The 25,527-nt window shown below is 37.6% G+C and overlaps 1 protein-coding gene across 1 annotated transcript in view; it reads right to left on the bottom strand.

Moving 5' to 3' along the window:
• NYAP2 (neuronal tyrosine-phosphorylated phosphoinositide-3-kinase adaptor 2) overlaps window positions 1-23,822 on the bottom strand; it is a 245,018-nt gene extending 221,196 nt beyond the window's left edge. Inside the window, exon 1 of the mRNA XM_061205498.1 lies at window positions 23,602-23,822. Within this exon, the coding sequence (XP_061061481.1) occupies window positions 23,602-23,822 (221 nt within the window). The remainder of the gene's footprint in view (window positions 1-23,601) is intronic.
• Window positions 23,823-25,527: the final 1,705 nt, after the last annotated feature.

Genomic DNA, 25,527 nt, shown 5'->3' with positions numbered 1-25,527 from the left:
TGCGTGTCTGCTTAAAAGCCCATGAAGCTCTTTGCTTCCAGACTAGCATGTGTACCATGTGATGCTGGGGTTGCCATGGTAAGTACATAGTGTGCAACTGAGTTGTTTTTTTTTTTTTTTTTCTGATATGCTGCTTTAGCATAGATGCACCAGAATTCAACTTAATACTATAAAGAATTCACTGGAAGAGGAAGCTTTAAAGGGCTTTGGTTAAACATTCAGCACTTATGCTAGATTCTGTAAGCAAAGGTGCTACATCATTTATTATTTTTTTCTCAAATATAAAGAGTTTATCTTAAAATGGTCAATGGTTTACCAGCATACAATTAAAAAATATATTAACCAGTTTCATTGTTTCCTCTTTTGCTATGTTGAGGCTTATATTATAGAGGAGTTCTTAGCTACCTGAATAGTTTTTATTTCACAAGAAAATGATTCTTGTTGTTTTTGTTCTTCAAAACATCACAGACATTGTAAGAAATTCCAGATGTACTGAACTTTGTGCAAATCTGAAGACATCATTATGAATTTGATGTAAAAGCTGCTCTGAAAACTAGATCATGGGTTTGGAGCCTTCCCAGCTCTTTCTGAGAGCTCAGAAGGTCCTCTCTGCTCTCTGCAGTGTCACTATGTAAAAGGCAAGTGTAGCATTCGGTTCATGAATTTGGAATCCTGAAGTTGCCCAGGTGACCTGTCAGATTGCCTCAAGTAGAAGCAACTGATGGGTGGGCCATTCCCATCCCTAAATCCCACTGCTAAAATAATGCATTATTTCTCACTATATTTATTCTCTTCTTTTTCAGAATTGTTTTTAGAAGTCAGATATGCCTGAGCTCTAGCCCAGCCCTGCCCGTCACTATGTGATCTTGGCAAATTTCTTAAAGTCTCTCTCAAAGACTCAGCTTCTCTACCTGTGAAATGGAGCAAATGATAGAATCTACCTCATGGGAATATCATTTGGGTTAAATAGACACAGCATGTAGAAAATGTATAGGATCTGGTATGAAATAAGCATTAAGTCAATGTCAGTTGCTATTGTGATCTCTTTATGATTATTTACATCTTTCTTTCTTACACTATGTACATTCTTGAAAACTAGCTATCCTAGAATTTCAAAACTTCCCCCAAAGTGCTCTTGAAGCTTTATTTTGTATCTGGATCAGTAATCCAACTAAAGAACTCGACAGCAAATATAGTTCTAAAGCCCAGTTTCTTGATGCTTTCAAATCACATGTTTGGGGAAGGCAGAATACCTGTGAAAATCCTTTCAGAAGAATTGGCCTTGATAGTGCCACTTAGATCAGCAAAAACCAATGCATAGACCAGCAGGGTTTGGAAAACTAATGGCCCACAGGTCAAACCTGGCCCTCCTCCTGTTTTTCTAAATAAAGTTTTATTGGAATGCTGTCATGATCATTGGTTTAAGTTTTGTTGAAGGTGCTTTCACGCTTCAAAAGCAAAGTTGAGTAGTTGCCACAGAGTCTTTATGATTCTCAAAGCCTAAAGTAACGACCATCTGGAAATGTTTGCTGGCCCACGGACTAAAGGATACCTGAGTAGGAAAGTAAAGGTAGAAGGGAGGAAGTTCCTAAAAAGCAGAGCTGCAAAATGATGTTTGGAACACCAATCTGTCATTTTTCCCAACTCCATCTTAATATCAATATTTAGAAGGAACTCAATCTAACAGCGAAGAGAGAGGAATAGTCAAGTATATGTCTGGGACAAAAACGAAGAATTTAAACTATAAATGATTTTAAACTTCTCTTCTTCACTTCCCAAGGAGGAAGAATGCTGCGTTGCAAGGCTAATCCAGGGACCTGCTCTCTTGAGCACAGTTCAGGTACTACACAAAGAATGAAGGGGGAAAAATGAACCTCTCTTGCTTCCCCGTAAGACCCCAATAGCCAGTTATCTTGATTTACACAATAAAGTGCTTAGGGGCTTCCGTGGTGGCGCAGTGGTTGAGAGTCTGCCTGCCAATGCAGGGGACGCGGGTTCGAGCCCTGGTCTGGGAGGATCCCGCGTGCCGCGGAGCAACTAAGCCCGTGAGCCACAACTACTGAGCCTGCGCGTCTGGAGCCTGTGCTCCGCAACAAGAGAGGTCGCGATAATGGGAGGCCCGCGCACCGCGATGAGGAGTGGCCCCCACTTGCCACAACTAGGGAGAGCCCTCGCGCAGAAATGAGGACCCAACACAGCCATAAATAAATAAATAAATAAAAATTAAAAAAGTAAAAAATAAAGTGCTTAGTCAGCGAGGAGGGTAGTGGAGAGAGGAGAGCCTAGGTTGTCTGGTGTGGGGACTATTAGGAGGTTATAGATGGAAAGGAGAGTCACTATGTTAGGTTTTCTGAAGGAAATGGCCGTTTGGCTATTCTTTGAGAGATTCCAGCAAAGATCTGTACCACTTTACAATTATTCCAAGTTATTAAACTTTCGTTTGTTTGAACGGGACTCTGTGCCAGGGTCTGGCCATTATTTGGCTGTTTTAGTTTTACATATGGAAATCATTACAGAAGGTGCATTAAATGTAGAATTATAGAGTACTATGGAAGCAAATAAGAAAGACTAAACAAGAGTGTCTGAAAACCAGAGAAGTTTTCAGAAATACTGCCTGAGCTGAGTCTTGAAGGAATCACAGGGACCTGTCTAAGACCAGGTCATGAATGGTTCGAAGTACCAGAGGCTGAACTTGTGGAGGAAGCACACATCCTCTATGGCTGGAGAGTAGTGGTCCCTCTGACAATATTGATATTCCATTCAACCCTCACTACCATCCAACAAGGAGGGCATTATGACTGTGATTTTCATCAGTGAGGAAACTGAGATAATTTGAGGATAAATAAATCTGACTACAATTACACAGTTTTATAGAGTGCCATTATTTGCATTCTCACTAAGTATTTTTTTTAATTTATTTATTTAATTTATTTATTTTTGGCTGTGTTTGGTCTTCATTGCTGCCACAGGCTTTCTCTAATTGTGGCGAGCGGGGGCTGCCCTTCATTGTGGTGCGCAGGCTTCTCACTGTGGTGGCTTCTCTTGTTGCGGAGCACAGGCTCTAGAGTACAGGCTCAGTAACTGTGGCGCACGGGCCCAGTTGCTCCGTGGCATGTGGGATCGGACCAGGGTTCGAACCTGTGTCCCCTGCATTGGCAGGCGGATTCTCAAGCACTGCGCCACCAGGGAAGCCCCTCACTAAGTATTGTATAAAAAGATGACCCATTTGTTGACAGTTTCTCAGGTGTTAATTACTGAATGGTGATTATCTGGGTAACATTGAAAATTTAGCCGATCTAGATATTCCTTAATATTCATCCACCTATTTGGAGTTTCATGGAGAGAATCGTAGGATGTGAAGCATTTTATTTGTTCAGAGATCCTTAGTAGGTTTTTAAACTTTCCATTTCTCTTATCCAAAGATTCCATATTTTATTGCCCAACTGTCTTCTGTTTTCTATTATGCAACAAAAAATTAAAGGAGATAATTTAGGTCAGTTATACCAGGAAACAGTTTGGCTTCTCTTTCTAAATTCAGCAACAATTTGCTATATGTTCAGGGAGCCCACTTTCCCTCTGGCTGATGTTACATATTGATCTAAGTCTGAGAAAAATTGTATCGATAAAATAGGGGGTTTGTTACCAGCCCACACTGCCACTCCTTTTAATTCACAACCTCTTTGTCTTTTTTATATCCCCTTAAAAGAATACTGCTCTCTAACCTATTATTAGGAATGCATGTAATAAATCATTCACAGCAAGTCAAAATTGACTAATGCTAATATGACTATACTACAATGTTGTCTCTTCACTTGCCTTATAAAGAGTAAACCAATGTAAGCCAAAAGAATAATTTTATGCTTTTGAGATATATAGTATTGGTTATATTGAAAAAGAGATTTTCACAGGGTGAGAGTTACATTAGCATCCCCTCAAATTATGCCACGTCACTAACTTCCTATTAACCCATGAATAAGGTCTCATAATATCAATAAAACACTCAATAAATCATTCAAATATACTTATTGAACAGCTACTGTTCCAGGTGTTGAAGATACAGTAAAGTGAAGCAAAGGTCCTGCCTTCATGCTGTGAATACTTCAGTGGATAAGTTAACATTCACTTGGTGCTATGAGTTCTGTTTTAAGCCCTCTGCATGCCTGATGTCATTGGTTTCTTATAACATCATGAGCTGTAGACACTATTATTATCATCACTGCTTTATCATGGAAAAACCTGCAGCCCAGAGAGCTTGAACACTTTGTCCATGATTACACAACCAGAAGGAGTTAGGAACAAAATTTGGCCTGTAAAGAAGTCTGATGCTGTAGATCACACTTTTATCTGCTATACTATACTATGGGCTCAGATGAGAATACTAAATAAGTAGGAAAAGAAAAGAAAAGAAAAGAAAAAAAAAAGAGATAGGTATAACATGAAATTAACTTTCCAGAGGACATAATAGTTTTCTTTTGATTTCAATTATTAACAATTTATCCCTGACAAGCTACCTCCTTATTTTTCCTTCATCTGGATGTTTCCCACTGTAATGAATTTAAACTTGAGTTTAAATTTTAATAGTCTCTCTCTCTCTCTCTCACACACACACACTAATAATCCCACTTTCTCCTAATCCAGCCATCAAACTGAAAATTAGACATTTATGTAACATGTATATTGAATTAGTCCAATTTCATTATTAAAAAGTATTTGCCTACTTCATTAAAGTACCTGCTAAAATCTATTACAACTCTAATAAAGTCATATAAAACCTAAAAATAAAACAAATCTAAAACCCCAAATATTTATCTCTGCTTGGATTATTCTCTACACAACAGGTAGTTTCCATCCTACCATACGACAAAAGATGTGACTCCTTAAATGTATTAGATAAACCTCTTTTTAAAGGTCTATTTTCAAACAGAAACTTGACAATAGAAAGCTTTCTTTAATTTTCCCCTCCACATTGTTTCCCATTCCAAGTGTGTGTCAAGAATTAAATTGCAGCATGAAATTAACCAGTTATAAAATACTGTACTTGTGTCCTTGCCTTCTAAAGCAGAATGCACTAAATAATTTGCCTAATGGCCTCTAACATGAGACCTCAATTTAATAACCAAAGTGCCCTTACTTGTTGGATAAATTCCTGGTGAGAAATGCTCTGTGTGTAATCCATCAAGACATCAATGGCTCAAACGCGCGCGCGCGCGCGCACACACACACACACGCACACACACACACACACAGAGAACTAAAATAAAAATAGAAATTCTGATATGCCAAGTTGACTAGTTTGAAATAAACCATATAGATGACTGTACCTTTCGTGTGAATCCATGAGCTCCCTTGTCTTGTAGCTGTGTCACAGCTGTGTCTGATTGACTCATAGTGGGAGAGGACATGACCACTCCAAAGACACGCGTTTGCCAGGCACCTGACATGTTTCTGTCTCTTTTTTATCAAAAGTTCTCTCCTTTAAAAAATTAGTTTCAATTGTTGAGGTTGCCAAAAGTTAGGTTTCTAGAAAAGCAATGTTACCGTAGTGATTAAGTGCCAGTTTAAGCATACAACTTTTAGTATGATGGAAATAGCTTCAAATTATTTTTGGCTTACTTTGTAAAACTGCAAGGATTCTTTTAATGACTACTCTTGACAAGCATTTTGCAAACTTACTTATAAATTCAGAGACTGGAGAAGACGGGAACACAGTCTAGCATTTTAGTGACTTGGCTAAGATTTCTCTGACCTCTATTCTCCCATTTCACTTTCACCTTATTTTTTATCTAATTTATTTCCATTTGCTGCTTTGGTTTTAGGAGGACTAAGTCCTGCCCACATTTAAATATCTGCAATAGGGACTTTCCTGGTGGCACAGTGGTTAAGAATCCGCCTGCCAATGCAGGGGACACGGGTTCAAGCCCTGGTCTGGAAAGATCTAACAGGCTGTGGAGCAACTAAGCCCGTGCACCACAACTACTGAGCCTGCGCTCTAGAGCCCGCGAGCCACAACTACTGAGCCCACGTGCCACAACTACTGAAGCCCATGTGTCTAGAGCCCGTGCTCCGCAACAAGAGAAGCCACCGCAATGAGAAGCCCACACACCACAATGAAGAGTAGCCCTTGCTCGCCACAACTAGAGAAAGCCCGCGTGCAGCAACGAAGACTCAATGCAGCCAAAAATAAAAATAAAAATAAATTAATTAATTAATTTAAAATAAATAAATAAATATCTGCAATGTAAGTATCATAAGGGCATTGGTAGCCAATGCAATTACTTATATTTACCTCTCTAAACTACAGAAGTCAAGCTTAAGGGCTTTAGAATTCCGTCAAATTATACTTTCCTCTCTTTTGCCTCATTTTATACTTATTCCATGGTCCCAATACAATAATAGTAGAGCAAAACTTTGGGATTCTAAGTCTCAAAAGCCATTGTTCAAAAATTTTAAAAATTCCTATGCTAATTTATAAAACGTGTACAACAGAGGACTCTTCCTACAGTTTATATAAGTGTGGGCTGCATTATTTATGTGGCTATTTGCCTTGCTCATAGATGATAATTAGGGCTTAAATAAGACAAACTGAGGCTGGAGATCATATATAGAAAGTATGCAAGTGGGATTTTTGATGAATTTGATGTCTTTATACCTGAGAAGAAAAATAATTTGATGAAATTTTAATTCATTGTCCCACTATCATTTTGAATACAAAACATTTTCTTCACTCATTTTGAAAAATCTATCTGAATGAATTTAAAAGGATTGAGGGAAATGTCTTTTTTTCTCCAAAGTTCAGACATGAATATAAACAAAAATTAAATAAAATGTTGACTTTCAGGTCTGATCTTAAACACGTGACATTGCATTTCATCAAGTATCTTAGGGATTATATGGTCCACTTGAGGAGTAAAATGTCTCCAAATCTTCACTTTAGAAAGTTTTCTAAAAAGATAATTTTTTTCCATCATTGATGATATCTCATGATCCATGTAGTAAAAGGATGAGATTTTTATTAACTAAACTGCCTACTCAAGGAGTTGCAAGTAGTGAGTGTTTCCATTACATGCTATTTCTTGTCTGCCAGGATATGTTGTGTCCTTATGAGGACTTAACAAGAGCTGCTAATTGACACGTGGAGATAGTCTTATTGCATCAGGTTGACTATGCTGAGACTGCTCATTAAAACGAGTTTTATCTGTGTGACTGAGGTAACATAACATGCATGCATTATTAAAGCACGTCTTTAAAAAATAAACATGCATACACATGTCCAGGAGATCAGGCCACAAGAAGGGGGATACGTCCAGTCTTCCACATGTTCATTGAGGCCATTTCATTTTGTTCCCAGGTTATCATTCCTACAATAGTTCATACATGCCATCAAGCCTGAACTGAGCTTCTCATTCAACTCCAGGGTGACAGAGGTCATCTGTTTTCATATTAACTAAATCACAGTCTGTCTCAAACCAAGATTGCCAGTTGTGTTAAATGAAAGATAGAGGTTTTTGCTGAAGGCAACTTACACAGGGTGTGTTGACACCTTTAAGCTGACTTCTTTTTAGAATTCTAAGTCACATTGAAATGGAAAGGCTTGGGCAGATAGGGTCACTGCATTAATGACAAATCCGCAAGCGGCATTCTTCCTAAACCCAATACGGGCTAATCTTTCATTCTTCCACTTTAATGCAATCATGGAACAGTACAGGCTTAGAGTTCCCACCTCATTTCAAAATACTCTCTTAAATGCACGATATCTCCTTAGAGGCTTTTAATCTTTTAAGGGGTGATAGAAGACTTCCCTTCCACTATAGGTGGAAAAGGGGTGTTTTTGTTTTCCAGTCATACGTGAAACTGACAGACTTCTTTAGAAAAATCACATGGTGTCAATTCAAGCCAGAGTCTCACAGGGTGTATTATATTGTGTCTTGAAAAAGTATCTGTTTAATAGACACATTATATAAAATAGATAATCAACAAGGACCTACTGTATAGCACAGGGAACTCTACCCAATATTCTATAATAACCTATATGGGACAAGAATCTGAAAAAGAATAGATATGTGTATCTGTATACCTAAATCACTTTGTTGTACATCTGAAACTGTACAACATTGTAAATCAACTATATTCCAATATAAAATAAGATTTTTTTAAAGTATCTGCTTATAATAATGAATGCTCTGACAGCTAGCTATGGGGAAGGATATTAGTTACGGTATCCATCATTAAATAGAATTGTTCATGGGTAGAAACCAAACTAGATGCTGTAATTAAAATATTCATGGAAGTAACTAGTTACTCTGTTTCTCATTCCCTTTTATCTTCCTTGTCTTGTGCCTGTTTTCCGGTGATGGATCTCTCTACACTGCAGTAATGCTCTCATCTGGCTTTGCAAGATCTGTATTGACCACACACTTTTCCGGTTGCATTTTTAGCTGACACTTTTGGCAATGATGTTTATTTGGATTACTCCCTGCCAGTTTATTTTTGGTAGATTGGTTCACAGTGTCCTATTCTATTGCTTAGGTCTCCAGTTATCTATCCTTTTGGCTGCTGCTGGTGGTGTTCATTCAGACAGACATTATTCTTCTCTTTCACTTGTTAGTCCAGTCTAACCCTGTGAAAAAATTCATCATGAGTCAGGGGAAATTCAGCATGGCATGTATTATTGGTATTGTGATTTGAGTGACAGGCAACCAACACTTAGGGAATAATTTATCTACCTGAATTGGGCTAGACATCACTAATGCACACAGCAGATTGATTGTACGGCTCTAGTGGACGTATTCTTTATTAACGAGATTCAGTATGATTTGCTAAAAAGCCTTTTACTGGGCAGTCATTTTCTGTCCCCCGCCCCCGTCACTCTTTATTCCATTTAATCTGTTGAACCATGTACCATGTTTTGAAAATGTGTTTCTCTCGTCTATTTTTATTTGAAATACCTAGGCTTTTTAAAATAATTGTGCACAAATTGAACAAAGCACACACACACACACACACACACACACACACCAGATTGGAACTGAAGTGTATTATGAAACACAGGGACCAAGGAAAGGAATTAAAATCCTAAAAAGATATTGAGAAGAAATAAAAGTAAAATGATATGGAAAAGAAGACATAATCTAAGAATAAAATTTGGCATTTGAAAAAACTGATTTCTAGAAATGAATGTGTCTGTACTAACAGGAGCTGTAAAGCACATGAGATTTCTTTCTAAATAAGATATGTTATTTGTATTGATCTGCTAAGAGTTGGGAGTGGCTGAGGTTTGGGGCTTTCAAAAAGAGCTCAGTAAAAATCCAGAGAAAAGTCATAAACTATCCGCCTCTTAACCTTTTGTTCATTATCCAGAGGTCACAAGGCAGAAGGGAATAATTTACATCAATTATAATGAGTTTTTTCTAAAACACTTTAAAAGTAACATAAGGGTAAATTATTTCAGATTCTAGTCTCACTCTGATCAAACATTCCTTACAATACAATTTCATACTTGGTATGGGAGGAGGATAAAAAAAGAAGTCATCCCCCTTCTCTTGAGAGAAGAGTCTGTATGTACTCTCATTGCTATAGATACTTCTCCATTGTCTTTATAAAAAATTTCTCCATTACTGTTTGTTTTTTTTTTTTCTGTAAATCACAAAATGCCATGTCTCCCCAAAACAAAATAAAATTCCAGCTGCTGAAAGAATAACGTTTCCTTAAAAATGATCTATAGAATCACTTGCTTGACAAATGATTTCTAGTCCTGTTTTGTCATTTATCTCCAAAACAAATACTATTTCAATTGTGTATTATAACAGGCATTGGAACATTTCAAAAAATTTTTTAAGTTATATGTGACAATCTGAATAGAAGCATCCTAGGAGGTTAAGAATCCCTCTAGGAAAATTCTTAAAGACTTGAGTGTCTCCATGCAATTCTGGTTCTCTTTGAAAAAGAGCTGGATAGGTCAGTGTTATAATTACTGCATCAAGTGGTTTAAAAGGAAGAAGAGCTCTTTCCTGGTGTGAAGGGCAGGTAGATGCTTTCGTGTGGTTAGTCTCCCCCCGGAAGCCTCAAAATAATATGAAATCTTTTAGTAGCATTTACACTGCCATGTTGAAAATACATTGCTCTCCAGAAAAGAAATCAAACCACAGAGTATCTAAAAAATCATTTTAGACTGTAGCTCTTATAGATATAAAGTAGCTATTTTATCTTCATGAGTCATTATTTCTTTCTCTGTTTAGCTTTAGCCTAAATGTTACAGCAGTTTCTTCACAGAAAGTATGTATTTCCATGAAAAGAGTAAAAAATTTAGCAGCTCATTGCCAAGAGGGGAAACTTTCAGGGTAGTTCCCTGTAAATATCCGGAAATTCATTAGTGAATTACATTTAAAATATCACATGCTATGCTAGCTTAATTACTATTCCTTTGGGAAATAGATCATCAGTGCACTGAATGAGTTTGATACAATTTGATATGACAAATGTTTCAAAACCTACTATGCGCAAGAAGCAATTTCTCTGCTCTTGGAAGCCAGTTTAATAATTAAGACTAAAACTACCAATTAGTGCATCCTTTTGAGTCTATTCATGTGCCAAAATTCTTTCAGTCCTCATATAATTTTAACTGTTTTAGGAGAAAGAACAAAAATATGTGTACATGGAGAAGATGAAACAAAATGATAAAGTAAGAAATTCACATTTGGAGTCTGGGGGTATGTGTCATTTGCAATCACTTGAAGCAAACAATCCAATTTCTTTCCTTGTGGTGCTTTCTACCTAAATGGAGGTAGACTTTTTTTGGACATGGCGCCGTATGTCATTATTAATGTAGCTACATTATGTGATGAAGATGAAGGTAATAATGATGACAGTAAAAGCAATGATAGTAATGATAATAATAATAATAATAATAATACCAACAATAATGGCAGCTACCATGATATGGTGGCTACTCCACTGGTTGTTCCATGTGTATCGTATCTTTATTTCTCTTAACAATACAACAAAAGGAATATTATTATTTCTAATTAACAAATGAGTAAACTTCACTTTAAGAATTAAGGACCCCTTTATGGGTCTCACTAAAGCTAAGAAGTGGAATAAACCAATCCCACCTTCTGTGCAGGGACTAGGATTTTTCCACGACTCATTTATCCCCTCCTGTACCCCCACACACACTGTTACTCTAGATTTCCATCTTACAATAGGGTGATAATCCACAGATTTATTAAAATACCCCAGGACAGGAAAAATGTCCAATGTGCATAAATTAACAAACTAATTATCTACGTCTCCATCACTTCAAAAAAGGCCATAAATGAACATGACCAATGCTAATAATTGAATCTACCCATTGTTAGAGCATTTTTCCTTTTTAAAAATGTCAAGTATTCGCATGCCTACATCTGCCTTTCATCTTGCTTCTTAGATTATAGGACTAGGATGGTTATCTCTGCCCCAATTGGAAAGCATCTGAGAACACAGATCACATTGTTCTCAGAATCAAGATCACTTAACTCCACTAACTCCGCACAAAGACAGAGACCTCCAGGCAATTGTTCATGTGCTCTGGTTAAGCTACATGCTTGCCCTTTGCTGAATAAACGTTAAAAATCATCTTTCCTCAAACTTAAATATGTGTGTATACAACGTTGAATTTTGTATATCTGTCCTGCATGCCAGGAGGGCAATTTAGCTCAAACCCTGTGATCTAGCAGTTATATTTCTAAGGTACTAGCCTACGAAAATACTTCTAAATGTGCAAAAGATAGTTTGAAAAGAATGTTTTTTATAGCATTATCTGGAATAGTTAAAAAAAAGATGTTAACAACCTAAAGCTCTATCATGTGGAAAGGATCAAATAAATTATACTGTACACCCTAAAAGAAAAGTATTCCAAATTTCTGTACAATTCTTAAATCTCATACCCACAAAGTATCAAAAATGAAACATGAAATTCTTACAGATACCAACAAATCATTAAAAGCCTAATAGACATCTCAATATGCCCCAAACCTTTCTCACCAAAACCCCTTTTTTCTGCTGTCTTCACCATCCCAGCTAATGGGAATGTCATCTTTTATCTTCCTCTCACACCCCACATCCAATCTGTCACCGAATTCCATCACCTCTACCTTCAAAATGTACCTGCAATTCCACCACTTCTCCCCCGTCCAGCGCTGCTGCTCTGGTCCATGCCACCATCTGTCCTTCTCGTGATGGTTTTTACAGCCTCCCAACTGATGTCCCTGCTTCTGCCCCACACAGCAGCCAGAATGATCCTCCTTTGCATTAGAGGAGTCAGATTATGGCATTCTTTCTCCCAAAACCCTACAAAAAATTCTCATCTCATCTCAAATGAGTGGAAGCCAAAGTCTTGACAGTGACCTCGTGGCGCGTGGCCCGGCAAGATCGGACCCCATTACTTCTGACCTGACCTTCTGACCCCTTGCTTGCTCCCCTCCAGCCACTCTGACCTCCTTATAGTTCCTCCCAACATGTCAGGAATGGTCCCCTCTAGGACCTCTTCTCTGGATGTTCCTTCTTCCTAGAAATCTGTCACCCGGGAGATCCACACGGCTTCTTCCCTCACTTACTTCAGGCCCTTTCTCAAATGTGACATCCGTAGTGAGTCTTTTCCTGACCCACCTGTATACCTTTGCACTCTTTCCAAACTCCTGACCCCAATGCCCTGATTTCATTTTCTTCATAGAACGTGTTGCATTTTAACTTGCTCTCTACTCTACTTGTTTATTGTCTGTCTTCCTCACCCCACCCACACCAGATTGTAAATCCCATGAGGGCAGGCTTTTATTTATTTATTTATTTATTTTACTGTTTTGTTCACTGCTTTATCCCTACCACCTAGAACTATGTCTGACCTATAATAGATGTTCAATAAATGCTTAATGAAAAACTTTATATAGAAACAAAATATCCATGCAACACATATAAACATCACCCTAACAGAAGATTAACAAGTCTTCTTGGTGAAGCTCTTCTTCACTGCTGAACCACTTCATTTCTTATTCAAACATCAGGATATGCTGAGTGGTATACTTAGTCCCAAATCAAAGACTAAAATGCAATTTACTAGTTAAAATAATGGATTTTAAATGCTGGTATTTTTATTTTTAAAACAGCTTCCTTGTACATCTTAATGAAAGTCCTTTTCTTTAAAAAATTTTTTTCTCCCTCTGCTTCCTGGCAGGCTAGTTATATTCATATTCTAGCATGGACTTGAATATTCTGTCCTGTATTTCCAAATATGAATGTTATTGAGAATAACTCTAGAGGCATGTGTTTCACGCAGAGATTCATTTTGGGAGAGGGGCTTGATTTTCCGTCTATCAATTCATGATTAAAGTTAATTTCAAGGTGATCCATACATTTATAATGAAGATGTTTTCTTCAGGCTATGTCAAAGTTGGACAGAAGCCTTCGAGCTATTTTATTAACATGCTCAGCCTCTGCTCTAGCCATATCATTTGTTACATTAGACATGTTCTCTAAGCTATATTGCATTTTTAGTAGCTAAAAAAAAATCCCCTGACTCATACCCTTGCTCAATAATAATTTCTTTTCCTTATCTGGGTTTTTAAACCTTTTCCAAAGGCCATGCTTACTTAAAGATTGAGAATATCCTCTGATAGGCTGAAGAGTATAAAGAAACAGCCCTAGACTAAAAACTATTGCCTCATTAATCTATAACCATCTCTAAATATTTAACACTACTTCTGAAAGAAAGAGTACCTTAAGTTTTCCAATGGGTTTCTTTTCAATGATTCAGGTCGCCACAGGTTGGGATGTTTGGAAGGTTCACTCTTGCTGTGATTTCCTCAGCGTAAGAAGAGCTTAATTCTCAGGCTGACTGACAGTCTCACGTGGGATTGTGTTCTAAAAAGCCCCTCCTCTTGCCAACATCTGTCTATTTATTTCGGATACAGAATAGACACTGAGCTTCATAAAATGTAAAGTGAGTGCTAGGTCCCAGATGTAATTAAAGTTGAAACAACCAGAAGTATAAATAGCTCTCAAAAAGGTATGTGAGAAGAATAAAGGCTTACCTTAACACAAGCCATTAAAGGTCCCTCTTAATGTGACCTCTAATTGCCCTGGCAGGTGATGGAGTGAGAAACCTAAAATCACATCTATTACAAATATAGATGTAATGTGAATTGTAAATAGATGAATGCTGATGTTTGTATAAATCCTCTTAAGACTGTGGTGACCCTTACTGAAAACAGGAGCCCAGCAGGACAGACACCATTTTGACTTATAAAGTGAACTGGCCCAACAGCCAAAATGGACAAATGTGGTGTCCTTAGGCTAAGTGGGGAAAGTTAATATTAATGAACATAAGTGGTATCATTAGATATATTCTCATTAATATTAACTTTCCCCTCCAGCACTAAAAAAAAATAGAACATTTTAAATAAATCAGTTCATTTAGGATCAGCCTTGTAGATTTGGCTTCTGGCTCAATATAGAGCAGTGAGGGATGAACAAGGCAAATTATTGAATTCTCTCCTCTAATCGTATGGTCCTATGAATAAAAATCTCCCCATGCATTTGGTATTCTAATGAAAATTACTCCAATGTCTGGATATCTTATTTAGCTTTGAAAAAAGAAATCTGGATGCACAATTTTAGCAACAACAAAAAAATAAGCAAAGCAGCTTGTGGTCCTCTGAAATGATTAATAGAAAAGTGATTGGAATTAATCACAAACACAAGAGGAAGCTGAAATTAGAGAGGGTTATTAAGATACTCTCTGCTGTTTAATCTCACCCCCTTATCAACACATTAACCTTGTTTTCTCTGCCTGAGCCTTGAGTCCTACAGCAAAATTAGGTCAGAAATTCACATCAGATCAGATCAGCTGATTCATTCCAGCAAGACCCTGACACGCTGCAGATTTGGGTTTCATTCTAGATAGGAGTATGGCTGAGGGCTTTGGGGGTTTGTTCCCTATGCTCTAAGCATAGGCGATAGAGCTGGCTGTAGAGTATTTCTAAATATTCTAAGCTAGCTGTAGAGTATTTCTGAAAGTTTCTGAACCCTGTCTCATTTAACGGTCCTCACTTCACCTGAACAAAATGAACATCCATTTTCATACACAAATAGAGCATTTCATTTTTCTACATACCTGCAATTAAATCAAACCCAGTGAGATTACCTATTCGTGACCAAAGTAACTATTCACGTTGCACTGAACAGATATATTGCTCGCTAAAATGTACTTCAGTAAATGCTCCCTATTTCCATAAAGTCTGTCACAAATCATGAGTATGATTCCAGAAGCCATAACTATCTAAATAGGATTTATGTAACTGTTAACATTCTCTAATAAGAGCTCTCAATGTAATTATGTCTTTGGGTAATCATTTAAAATACTAACCAATTCTAAACTTTGGTATCAGAATCATTTGCTTTTTAAGTAACAATGCTTTAGTAAAGGGAAAGCAATTTTTTTTTAATTTTTACTTTTTTTTTCTGTATCGTCTAAAGGATGAACTTTCCTGGTGCTTTGTTTCTCTTTGACTAACAGAGATACTGAAACCTTCGAATTTAAATAACTTCCAAGTATATATCCTAATATACAAATGCATGTATTTTTTTAAAGGAGCTGTAACTAATCTAATTCCATTTCTGACTGTCACTTTTAAACAGGAAATATAACCTCATATAGATCCCTTGAGGGCATCCACAGGGAACAGAGACATTCCTAATCAGCTTAAGTAGTCCTTTGTGTCAGAACCACTTTGCTGAAGTCCAGAGCTGTCTTCCGGACTTGCAATGTTTGGGAGAATTTCACTAACGTAGCATTTGTTTTATTAGAAAAAAAAATTCAACCCCTTTCTGCAATAGAAAAAATACTCCAAAAGACATGTACTGGGAACACATTTTCTTGTTGCTTTTTATTTAAGGGATATGTCCTATATTGTTTTCAAAATACTGTGGCTAATAGTAAAATGAGACAATGCAGGCACTAGCTCCAGGATCCAGATAGAAAAATTCACATGAAGGGAAGCCTCAAACCTAAGCATGCATCGTTTGGTATAGCAGATGATCTTTTATTGCCCCTCTTCCTCAGTGAATATCCTTACTGGATGTCCTAAACAAGATGTTTCCTGTAAAGAGTGAATCTCCAAAGCAGACGTATGTTCACAGGTACACACAGGTACTGCCTTACAGGTTGTTTGTAACCAGACTGTTCTTATTGGTCAGTTGCCTCCTGCTTAATGTCTAGTGCCTATGTGTGTAAATGGTTCAATATACCTATCATCTCTGTGTCTTAAACATCCCTCTTCACCCACACACATGACAAACTAGGGTTTGGTAACCCATCTCAAGTGATCTCACTCGTTTGAAACTGTAGGTTTTGCATGTTTGTTTTCTAATAGGCTTTTTAATAAAAAATAAAATCTCATTTAACAGTGCCTGCAGAAAACCATTAGAATTTAAAATAGCAGAAATGATGAGCTACTGAAATATTTTTTCATTCTCCATTAACTTTTCGCCTTTGAGTCTATCTCTCTCTTTCTCACCAAATGTTATTTGGAGCTGTTAAGAAAAGTACTAACAAACAGTATCACTTTTTATTTATTTGAAATGTTTCACCCAATAAGACTTTTCAGTAAAATCCCATTTGAGAAATGGAAGTGAAGGTACAAGAAAGTTAGTAGTGACAAAGGACTCAAGTTAGTTTAAAAATAAGGAATTGGGCTCAGAAAGCTTAAGTGACTTAGAACACTGAGAATGTGATGAGGGTATTCCTCTTCTAAGAGCTCAGTGTTTTAAGCTTCCCAGCTTCAACACAAAAGGCATTTCAGCACATATGTGATCTAGAAGGTCAATCATATGAAATCCTATTTCCATTTTTTAAGCAATCCCTGGCAGTCTGCACATTTCTGAAATTGCAACTGGCATATTTCACAGAGAATTATCATCAATGCCTTTTCAAGGTCAAACATGCTCCATCTTTAGATTTTTCAGCATTTATATCCTGTATATTAAATCATAGTATATATTAAAGAAGGCATTCAGCAGACGTGATAAAGAATTTTAATTGATTAGACTGTGTTCATTAACGTCATGTTAAATTCTCTCTACAACTTGACATAAATTGCATGTTCAAAGTATTAAATTATGTGTGAAATTTAGATGTGGGTATTCTGCTTTGGTTGCCATCTCTGGAACCTCAGAATTCCTGTGTGACCAGAATCTTGCTAAAGAATTTTCAAAAATTTAAAGAATACACTTCCTATTAGGAACGTTGTTGAAACAATTCTAAAAATGTACTGTGAGAATATTCTATATAATATTTAAAATTTATTATGTTTTTAAATTGTCAGAATCCCAGAATACTGGTCACCATATGAACAAAACAAAAATTAAATTTGAACATTTCAACAGGTACTGAGATGGAATAACTTGAGATATCCGCAGCTAGCCCCACCCAAAGTCAGGGAGGACTTTAGTCTCCTCCTGCTGCCCAATCACGACATTTTTGGCTCCTTTCATGTTTCTCTCTCCAACTCTTCCCATGACAACATCCAGAGACTTCTATGTATGTCCTCACACTGCATGGGCCCTGCTTTTGTAAAAGAAAGTCATCTGGGCAACATGGATGGACCTAGAGATCATAATACTAAGTGAAGGAAGCCAGACAGAGAAAGATAAATATCCTATGATATCACTTATATGCGGAATCTAAAAAAAAATGATACAAATGAACTTATCTACAAAACAGAAACAGACTCACAGATTGAAAACAAACTTATAGTTGCTAAAGGGGAAAGGAGGGGAGGGATAAATTAGGAATTCGGGAATAACAGATACACACTACTATATATAAAACAGATAAACAACAAGGACCTACTGTAGAGCACAGAGAAGTATATTCAATATTTTGTAATAATGTATAAAGGAAAAGAACCTGAAAAATTATATATATATATATATATTCACTTTGCTGTACACCTGAGACATTGTAAATCAACTATACTTCAATAAAAAACAACAACAACCACAACAAAAAAATAAACAAAAAAGAAAGTCATCTGAGAAGTCGCAAAATTTAGGAGATTTTACTAGTATTTTTTCTCGTCCAAAGATATTTGCACTTTAAATTAGGATTCCAGAAAACATTTGGGGGAAAGAGTGTAGGAAAGAGTGGGGAGGAGTTACTGATAGCAAGATACATACTACGTCTTTCAGTTCCTAGCATGTGTGATACCTATGGCACAGTAATAAAATGGTGTTTGAGGAGCCAGGTTTGGGGCCATCATACAGAATTAGTCATCCGTTCATTCATCACTCAGTCACCTGTACATCGTGGCTGAACAGTCTGTGCTCCTATCTGAAATACTTGAGATCCCATCCCTTCCCACCTACTCAAGGACATAATCACAGTAATTTTTCCTTCCCCCTCCTAAGTCGTTAACATTTCCCTTTCTACTGTAATCTTTCATATCAGCATTTCAGATAAGCTAGTTTTCGCTCTGCTTAAAGGGAAAAACCAGAAAAACAGAACACTATAGACCTCTCTTCCCCCTTCAACTACTCTCCGTATTTGTGAATTATGTTTAACCTCGAAAGTTCCTAAAATAGTTCACTATTCCTCTCTTCCTTGTTTCAATTCCTCTTTTCGCATCCTCTTGTGAACATGACTCCACTGGGTTTTGTCCCCAGACCTCCACCAAAACTGTTCTTGTCAACAACACCAATGTAGTAAAAGGCATTGTTCAATCCTCAGGATTCAATATATTTGATCTACCAGTAAAATCTCTCTCTCTTCTTTAATCACTTTTGTCATTTCACTCTGAGGCAACACCCGCCTTGGTGATTCTTCTCATATCCCACTAGCTGTTCTTACTGGATTCTTCTACTGTTCCTGTCATGTAAACAATTAGGTGTCCCAAGGAACAGTCGTGTGTGTTTTTATCCTCTCTATCTAATTTTATGTCCTAGGGATCCTTAACTAGGCTCATGATTGTAAAAAATCTATGACTCTCATATTAAAACCTCCAGTTTTGATCTCCACCATGAGCCCTGGATCCAACTGCCTATCCAGAATTCTCCACTTGAATATCTAAAAGGGCTCCCAGCACTGGCTTATGAAAGCTGAACTCCCATTCCCCCACCATTTAAACTAAATTTACTTCTGTTCTAGTCTTTACCATTTCATTAAGTGGAAGCAGCATTCTTCTAGTTGTTTCAGGAAAAACGAAACATAACATAACAACAACAGAACCAGAACAGCAAGGAAACAAACTTGAGAGCCATCTTCAATTCCTTTCTCTTATTCAACTTCTACGTCTCATCAATCAGAAGATTTTACTGGTGTCCCAAATTTTAGCATTTTATGCCACATTTACTAATACCACCCTGGTCCAAACTACCATCATCTCTCACTTGAATTACTGCAAAAGCTTTCTCTCTGAATTCCCTGCATCCAACTATGCCCTGTCCATCTGTTCAACACATAGAAACCAGAGTAATCCTTGTTAAAAAGGGCAGTTAGGGCATGCCATACCTCTGCTCAAGAAATCTTCAATGAATATTTTTTTTTCTTTTAGAGTAAAACATGAACTTATAACGCTCTACATTACCTGATGGCCCCACTACCAGTCGAACTTACACCCCTTCCAATCTTTGCTTGGTCACTACACGACACCTTCCCTTCTTGGAACACATCAAACTTGTTGTTTCCTCTGTCTAGAATTCTCTTCCCCAGACAGCCAGGTGGCTCATGTCTCTGGCAACAGGCTCCCAATGTCTAATGTCTCTGCTCAGATGATGTTGGATTTCAGAGGTCTTCCCTGGACTCTATTCTTATTGCCCTCACCCTGCTTTATTTTACAGTGTAAAAATTTATTACCACCTATCATATATTTATTTATACTTATTTCTTTCATATTGCCTCTCTTTCACCCTTCTCTCAGAATATAGTTCTTTTATAACCAGGAACTTTGTTCTGTTCATTGCTGTCTCATAAAGGTCTAGAACATTTCCTGGCACTTAGTAAGGTTTCAATAAATATTTCACCAATGAATGAATACACTTAGCAGCAGGTTGTTTATTGAACAATAAGTTGGCTTCAGATTCTGTTCTAAGAACTGTATATACAAATCGTCATTCTTCTCACGAAACTTACATTGTAACTTGAATATCAGCAGCCATGTCACATATTGTGTGCATTGTTTGTTCATTGTCTCTAACCACCTTGACCTCAGGTGAGAGATGCCCTATCTAGCTCACTGGTTCAGCATCATTTCTTGCTTCCAGGATTAAAGCCTCTATGCCTGACCCCTTATTTCATGGGTGGGGTCAGAATTCAACTTGAACATCAGCTCACTTTACTAGGACCTGGCAGTCTGTTGACCTCTAGTTGGTGTCCCCATGCCTGGGAAGTTGGTTTATTCTTCAACTCTACCCACATCTACTGACAAATTCTGAATAGCCTCATCATCTAAAATGCCACCGTCACTAGGTCGCTGTGACATAAAGTACACACATTTATAACTCTCCTGTGGGTAACACCAACTACTCTGGCAACAACAGCCTTACAAGCAACATTGCTATGGAACCTTGAGATTAAGCTGGCTTCAGGCATACCTACGCCCACATCTCTGGCTTATGTTCTGCCATGGAAACAATGAAAGCACACAGTAACTGAACATCTATCTCATCAAATGCCAGATCCTAGAAGGCTCTTGCTTTTTCCTGCTACCAGTGGGTTCTTCATTTTCCTCCTAATCTGATTATAGATAGATAAACTGCTAATTTAAAACTGACAAGTAGGGATTTCCCTGGTGGCATAGTGGTTAAGAATCTGCCTGCCAATGCAAGGGACATGGGTTCGAGCCCTGGTCCAGGAAGATCCCACATCCCACATGCCACGGAGCAACTAGGCCCGTGCACCATAACTACTGAGCCTGCGCTCTAGAGCCCGGAGCCACAACTTCTGAGCCCACGTGCCACAACTGCTGAGGCCCGCGCACCTGGGACCCGTGCTCACCGCAATGAGAAACCCGCGCACTGCAACGAAGAGTGGCCCCCACTCTCTGCAACTAGAGGATGCCCGCGTGCAGCAACGAAGACTCAACACAGCCAATAAATTAATAAATAAATTTATTAAAAAATAAAACTGACAAGTACCTTTTTTTCTCCCCTCTTTGAATCTTTACTTATTTGATACAAGAAAGAACACTCATGCTCAGAAGAACTGTTTCAAACAAGACATCGGCATTGATTAAACATGCACACACCCATATACACACACACACACACACACACACACACACACAGGGTGGGTGACTTCTCCTGCCCTTACTCTGTTCTTAAGCAGGGCTAGACTACAGTTTGATATTGTGTTGACAGTGTGATGTGGAAGCAAAATTGTCCAGATCGTTTGGGACTTTTTCAATTCAGTGTGTGATCTGAACTATCTTTATGCTTATGGCTTGTAATATAATTCTAGAGTTAATGTAGCAGGAACTAACACAAAGTTTACTTAACTGAATTTCTTGGACCTTATTTATTATGCAATGACAGGGTTTTGCTGTGTCTCCACCTACCTAAATTCCAGTCCCTGTCCCCTGGACTTTTGACTTCTTGGAATTGTTGGTTATGCCCCTTTGAACACTTGACCACTTAAAATGAGTCATTTTTACTTTCTTAATATCTATGGATCTTTAGATAGAAACTTTCTGAGGTTGTTGATGAAACACAGAAGCTAATAATACAGTGATAAGCACCCTGGGGTGCTCTGTACAATCTAATAGAACTATTCAGCAAATAATTCTGTCTCTATGCTTAGAGAAAAGAGTGAATTATGTTTAATGGCAAGATTGGGAAACTTTAGAGTTTAGAGATGAAGTTATTTTAAAAATCACATAGGATAACCTTTTTTGTTCTGAGTTTCAGAAACCTTAGACTCACAAAAGTAAATTAAAATGTTTACATACATATAGAAGTTCAGGGCTTCCCTGGTGGTGCAGTGGTTAAGAATCTGCCTGCCAATGCAGGGGACATGGGTTCGAGTCCTGGTCTAGGAAGATCCCAAATGCCTCGGAGCAACTAAGCCCACATGCCACAACTACTGAGCCTGTGCTCTAGAGCCAGAGCTCCACAACAAGAGAAGCCACAGCAATGAGAAGCCCGTGGGCGCCGCAACGAAGAGTAGCCCCTGCTTGCCCGAAGACCCAATGCAGCCAAAAATAAATAAATAAAATAAATAAATGTATAAAAAAAAAATACATCTTTGTTAAAAAAAAAAAAAAAGTTCATCAGAGGTACTTAGCAGAATAAAAAAAGTTGTTCTAAGAAAGGGCACTTAGTGCATCCTAGAAAGGAACCTGTGATACCAACTAAAATTAGGTAGAAATAAAAAATAACATATCTCAAAATAACATCTGCAATTATGAACATGTTTATCAAGCATGCCATTTTACAAATCTTTGTATACCTGGTAATAGAATAGATTTCCATTTGAATAGTCCAGAGAAAAAAGATTACACTCTTTCAACTAATCTTGTACAAAATTTCCAAATCTCTCGCCCTCTTTCCCTCTCTCTTCCTTCCCACCCTCTCATACAGAGTTGTTTGCCATTAAATGATTGGAATAGTGCATCCTTACCTAGCTTCTTTATAAGAATCAATAGTTTACCTTAAAAGAATATGTTCTTTCCTTCATATCATAGTGTTCACAGAGAGTAAGCAAAAGGATTAATTCCAGATTAGATGAAAAATCCACCAACTGACTATCAAAATAGCTTACTATTACCATTTGGTTATCCAGGCAATTGATGGATTAATTTCCTAAATTCTGTCTCTTTGCACTTAGTAAATGGACTCCATTGAAGAAATAGGACTCCATCAAACACATGTCTCTACCTGTAACCCCGCAACACATACACTCAGAAAATATTGTAACATTTTTTGGAAAAATCAAAAGATGTGTATCCTTACTTTGGTCTCAGCACGCTAGGGAACTTAGCCTCCATTTGGAGGCTGCATCGGGACTCATTTGCTTGTAGCAGGTAGGTTTTGCAATATAAAAGTCATTTCATTTGAACAAACCTGGGGCACTTGGTACCAGACAAGAGATGTAATAGCCACAGAATTCTACACAGAGGGCACACACTGAGGATTCCACTTCAGAAACTCACATAATTCTAATTATTGACAAGTCTTTTCATAATCTAGGAAGATGGTGAACTCTCTTATAAGATAAGGATGATACAAAGACCATTAAATATGGGGATTTTCATTAAATATTAAAGTGTGTGTTCCCTGAATCTTTTATCGAGAGATTGTTCAGTATGAACTTTTATTTACAGGAAACTGAATTCTTTCCCTACCCCGTCTGCGTCTCCATACTCATGACACAAAAGTAAACAACTTTTGTTAACTAAGGCAAGTGTCCTGTCAGTACGGTGCGTTGTGTTTTCATCATAGTTGAGAAGACATTTTCACTTTGTCTCCTCAAGTCTAACTTTGACAAACCCCTTCTTGACCAGGTGACAGCATCTCAGCCTCTGCAGAACTCACAGAGACCCTGAGGTGTGCAAAACTCAGAACACTGTCATTTATACTTACCGTTTTATTGCTTCTTCTTGTCTTCGGCGTTTTTCATTCTTTTCCTTCAAGTAGGCCAGGTTTGTTTCATTTCTCAAGCGATCATTTTCTCGAGCAATGTCTGATGCATTCTGAATAACCAATCCGTCGTAGGCCTTCATCCCCATATCCTCAATATACTGGAGAAATGTGTCCAGAGGGTCTTCCTCAGGATTAGAACTCATCATCCTGGAGGATTTCATGTGAAAAGGAACACTTCCTGTGGGATGAGAACACATTTTACCTTCATCAAAGATGTGGATAAAAGCAAGGTGCTGCTTATTCTCTTAACAACTTGTCAGCCCCAAACTCCAATGATTATGGCGGGATCTACTTGGAGAAAATGTCTCATTAGAAATTACAGTCAGAGTATTTAAAGTTAATATTAAATGAATGTTGCCTGGGTAGCAAACACTTCTTCAAAGCACCAAAAGTAGCAAATCAAAGGCTAAAGCTCTCGCGCTGAAAGGTGATGTGAGGGTGCAAATATCTGGATGAAGAAAAACGTAAGTTTATGTAAACAGAGTCATGATTTTGCTTCTCAAAAATGTGTTCATATACTAATAAGATACAGTAGAACCAAGGTTCATTTTTTTCTGATTACTACAAAGACTTTTCTGTTCAATTTCAAATAAAATGGTGTAATTATTTGGAATGAACTTTTTTTCAAAAATAAATTTACTTATTTAATTTGGCTGCATCGGGTCTTCGCCGCCACGCGTGGGCTTTCTTCACTGCTTTGCGCGGGCTTCTCATTGCAGTGGCTTCTCTTGTTGCGGAACACTGGCTCTAGGCACACGGGCTTCATAGTTGTGGCTCGCAGGATCTAGAGCGCAGGCTCAGTAGTTGTGGCGCACGGGCTTAGTTGCTCCGCGGCACATGGGATCTTCCCAAACCAGGGCTCGAACCCGTGTCCCCTGCATTGGCAGGCGGATTCTTAACCACTGCACTACCAGGGAAGTCCTGGAATGAAATTTCTTATTGTGTGTTTTCTTTGCAATTTAAAATTAAGATTTATGAATCTGAATAATCCATGCAAAATATAGCAGTAATCAAGGAAATACACATTTCTAATATCATTTGTCTTAGAAATAATCTCTTTTTTGACCCTCCATTATTTTCCAAAATGGTGCTCTGTAATGGCTTCGTGCTGTAACTCAAATATCACAGATCACCAGGACCACGTTAATCCTTACCAATCTGGTAATTCAAGCAGTGGCAATTACAATGATCCTTGCTACATGAGGTTTAAAAACCTGATCCACAGAAAGGAATACTGAAAGCCAAAGTCAAATCAAAACGAAAACACAAACATAGGACTTTCAAAGCTCACCTATAAAATGCTGGAAATAATAGCACCCACCTCCTGCTGATGTGAAGATTATGAGAGGTGATGACTGTAGAGAACTTAGCATAAAGTTCAACAATAGTAAGCGTATACATAATAAAGTTAGCTAATATTATTGGCAGGAATAATAATGTAAAATGTGTATGTATGTATAGACGGATGGGTGGATAAGTAACCAGCAGGCTATAAAAGTCAGCATGCCTTGAAGTAGAGGAATCCAAAGAATCAGAAATAAATGAAGCCGGGGATAGAAAAATTGTGTTTTAATCAACCAAAAGTAGAACTGAAGTTTAATTAATTATGTACAGGAGTAAGTATTTTACCCATCTAGCTTAATAACGTTTATTGTCCTCAATTGCATATTCACTGTGGTAAAGCAAACTCAATTAACAAGGAGAAAACACTGGCAAATTAAAAATTATAAATTACCTTTACATCTCTTACTTTCTTCAAAAGGCTCAGAAGGATATATATTTTTTAAATATCAGCCCAGCTTTTTAATGTAGAAGTCCTAGACCTTCATTTTTACCATTACAAATCATTTTCATTCTGATTTTTTT

Source organism: Eubalaena glacialis, chromosome 1, assembly GCF_028564815.1.
Source record: "Eubalaena glacialis isolate mEubGla1 chromosome 1, mEubGla1.1.hap2.+ XY, whole genome shotgun sequence".
Classification (NCBI taxonomy): domain Eukaryota; kingdom Metazoa; phylum Chordata; class Mammalia; order Artiodactyla; family Balaenidae; genus Eubalaena; species Eubalaena glacialis.
This window is presented reverse-complemented; position numbering and strand designations above follow the sequence as displayed.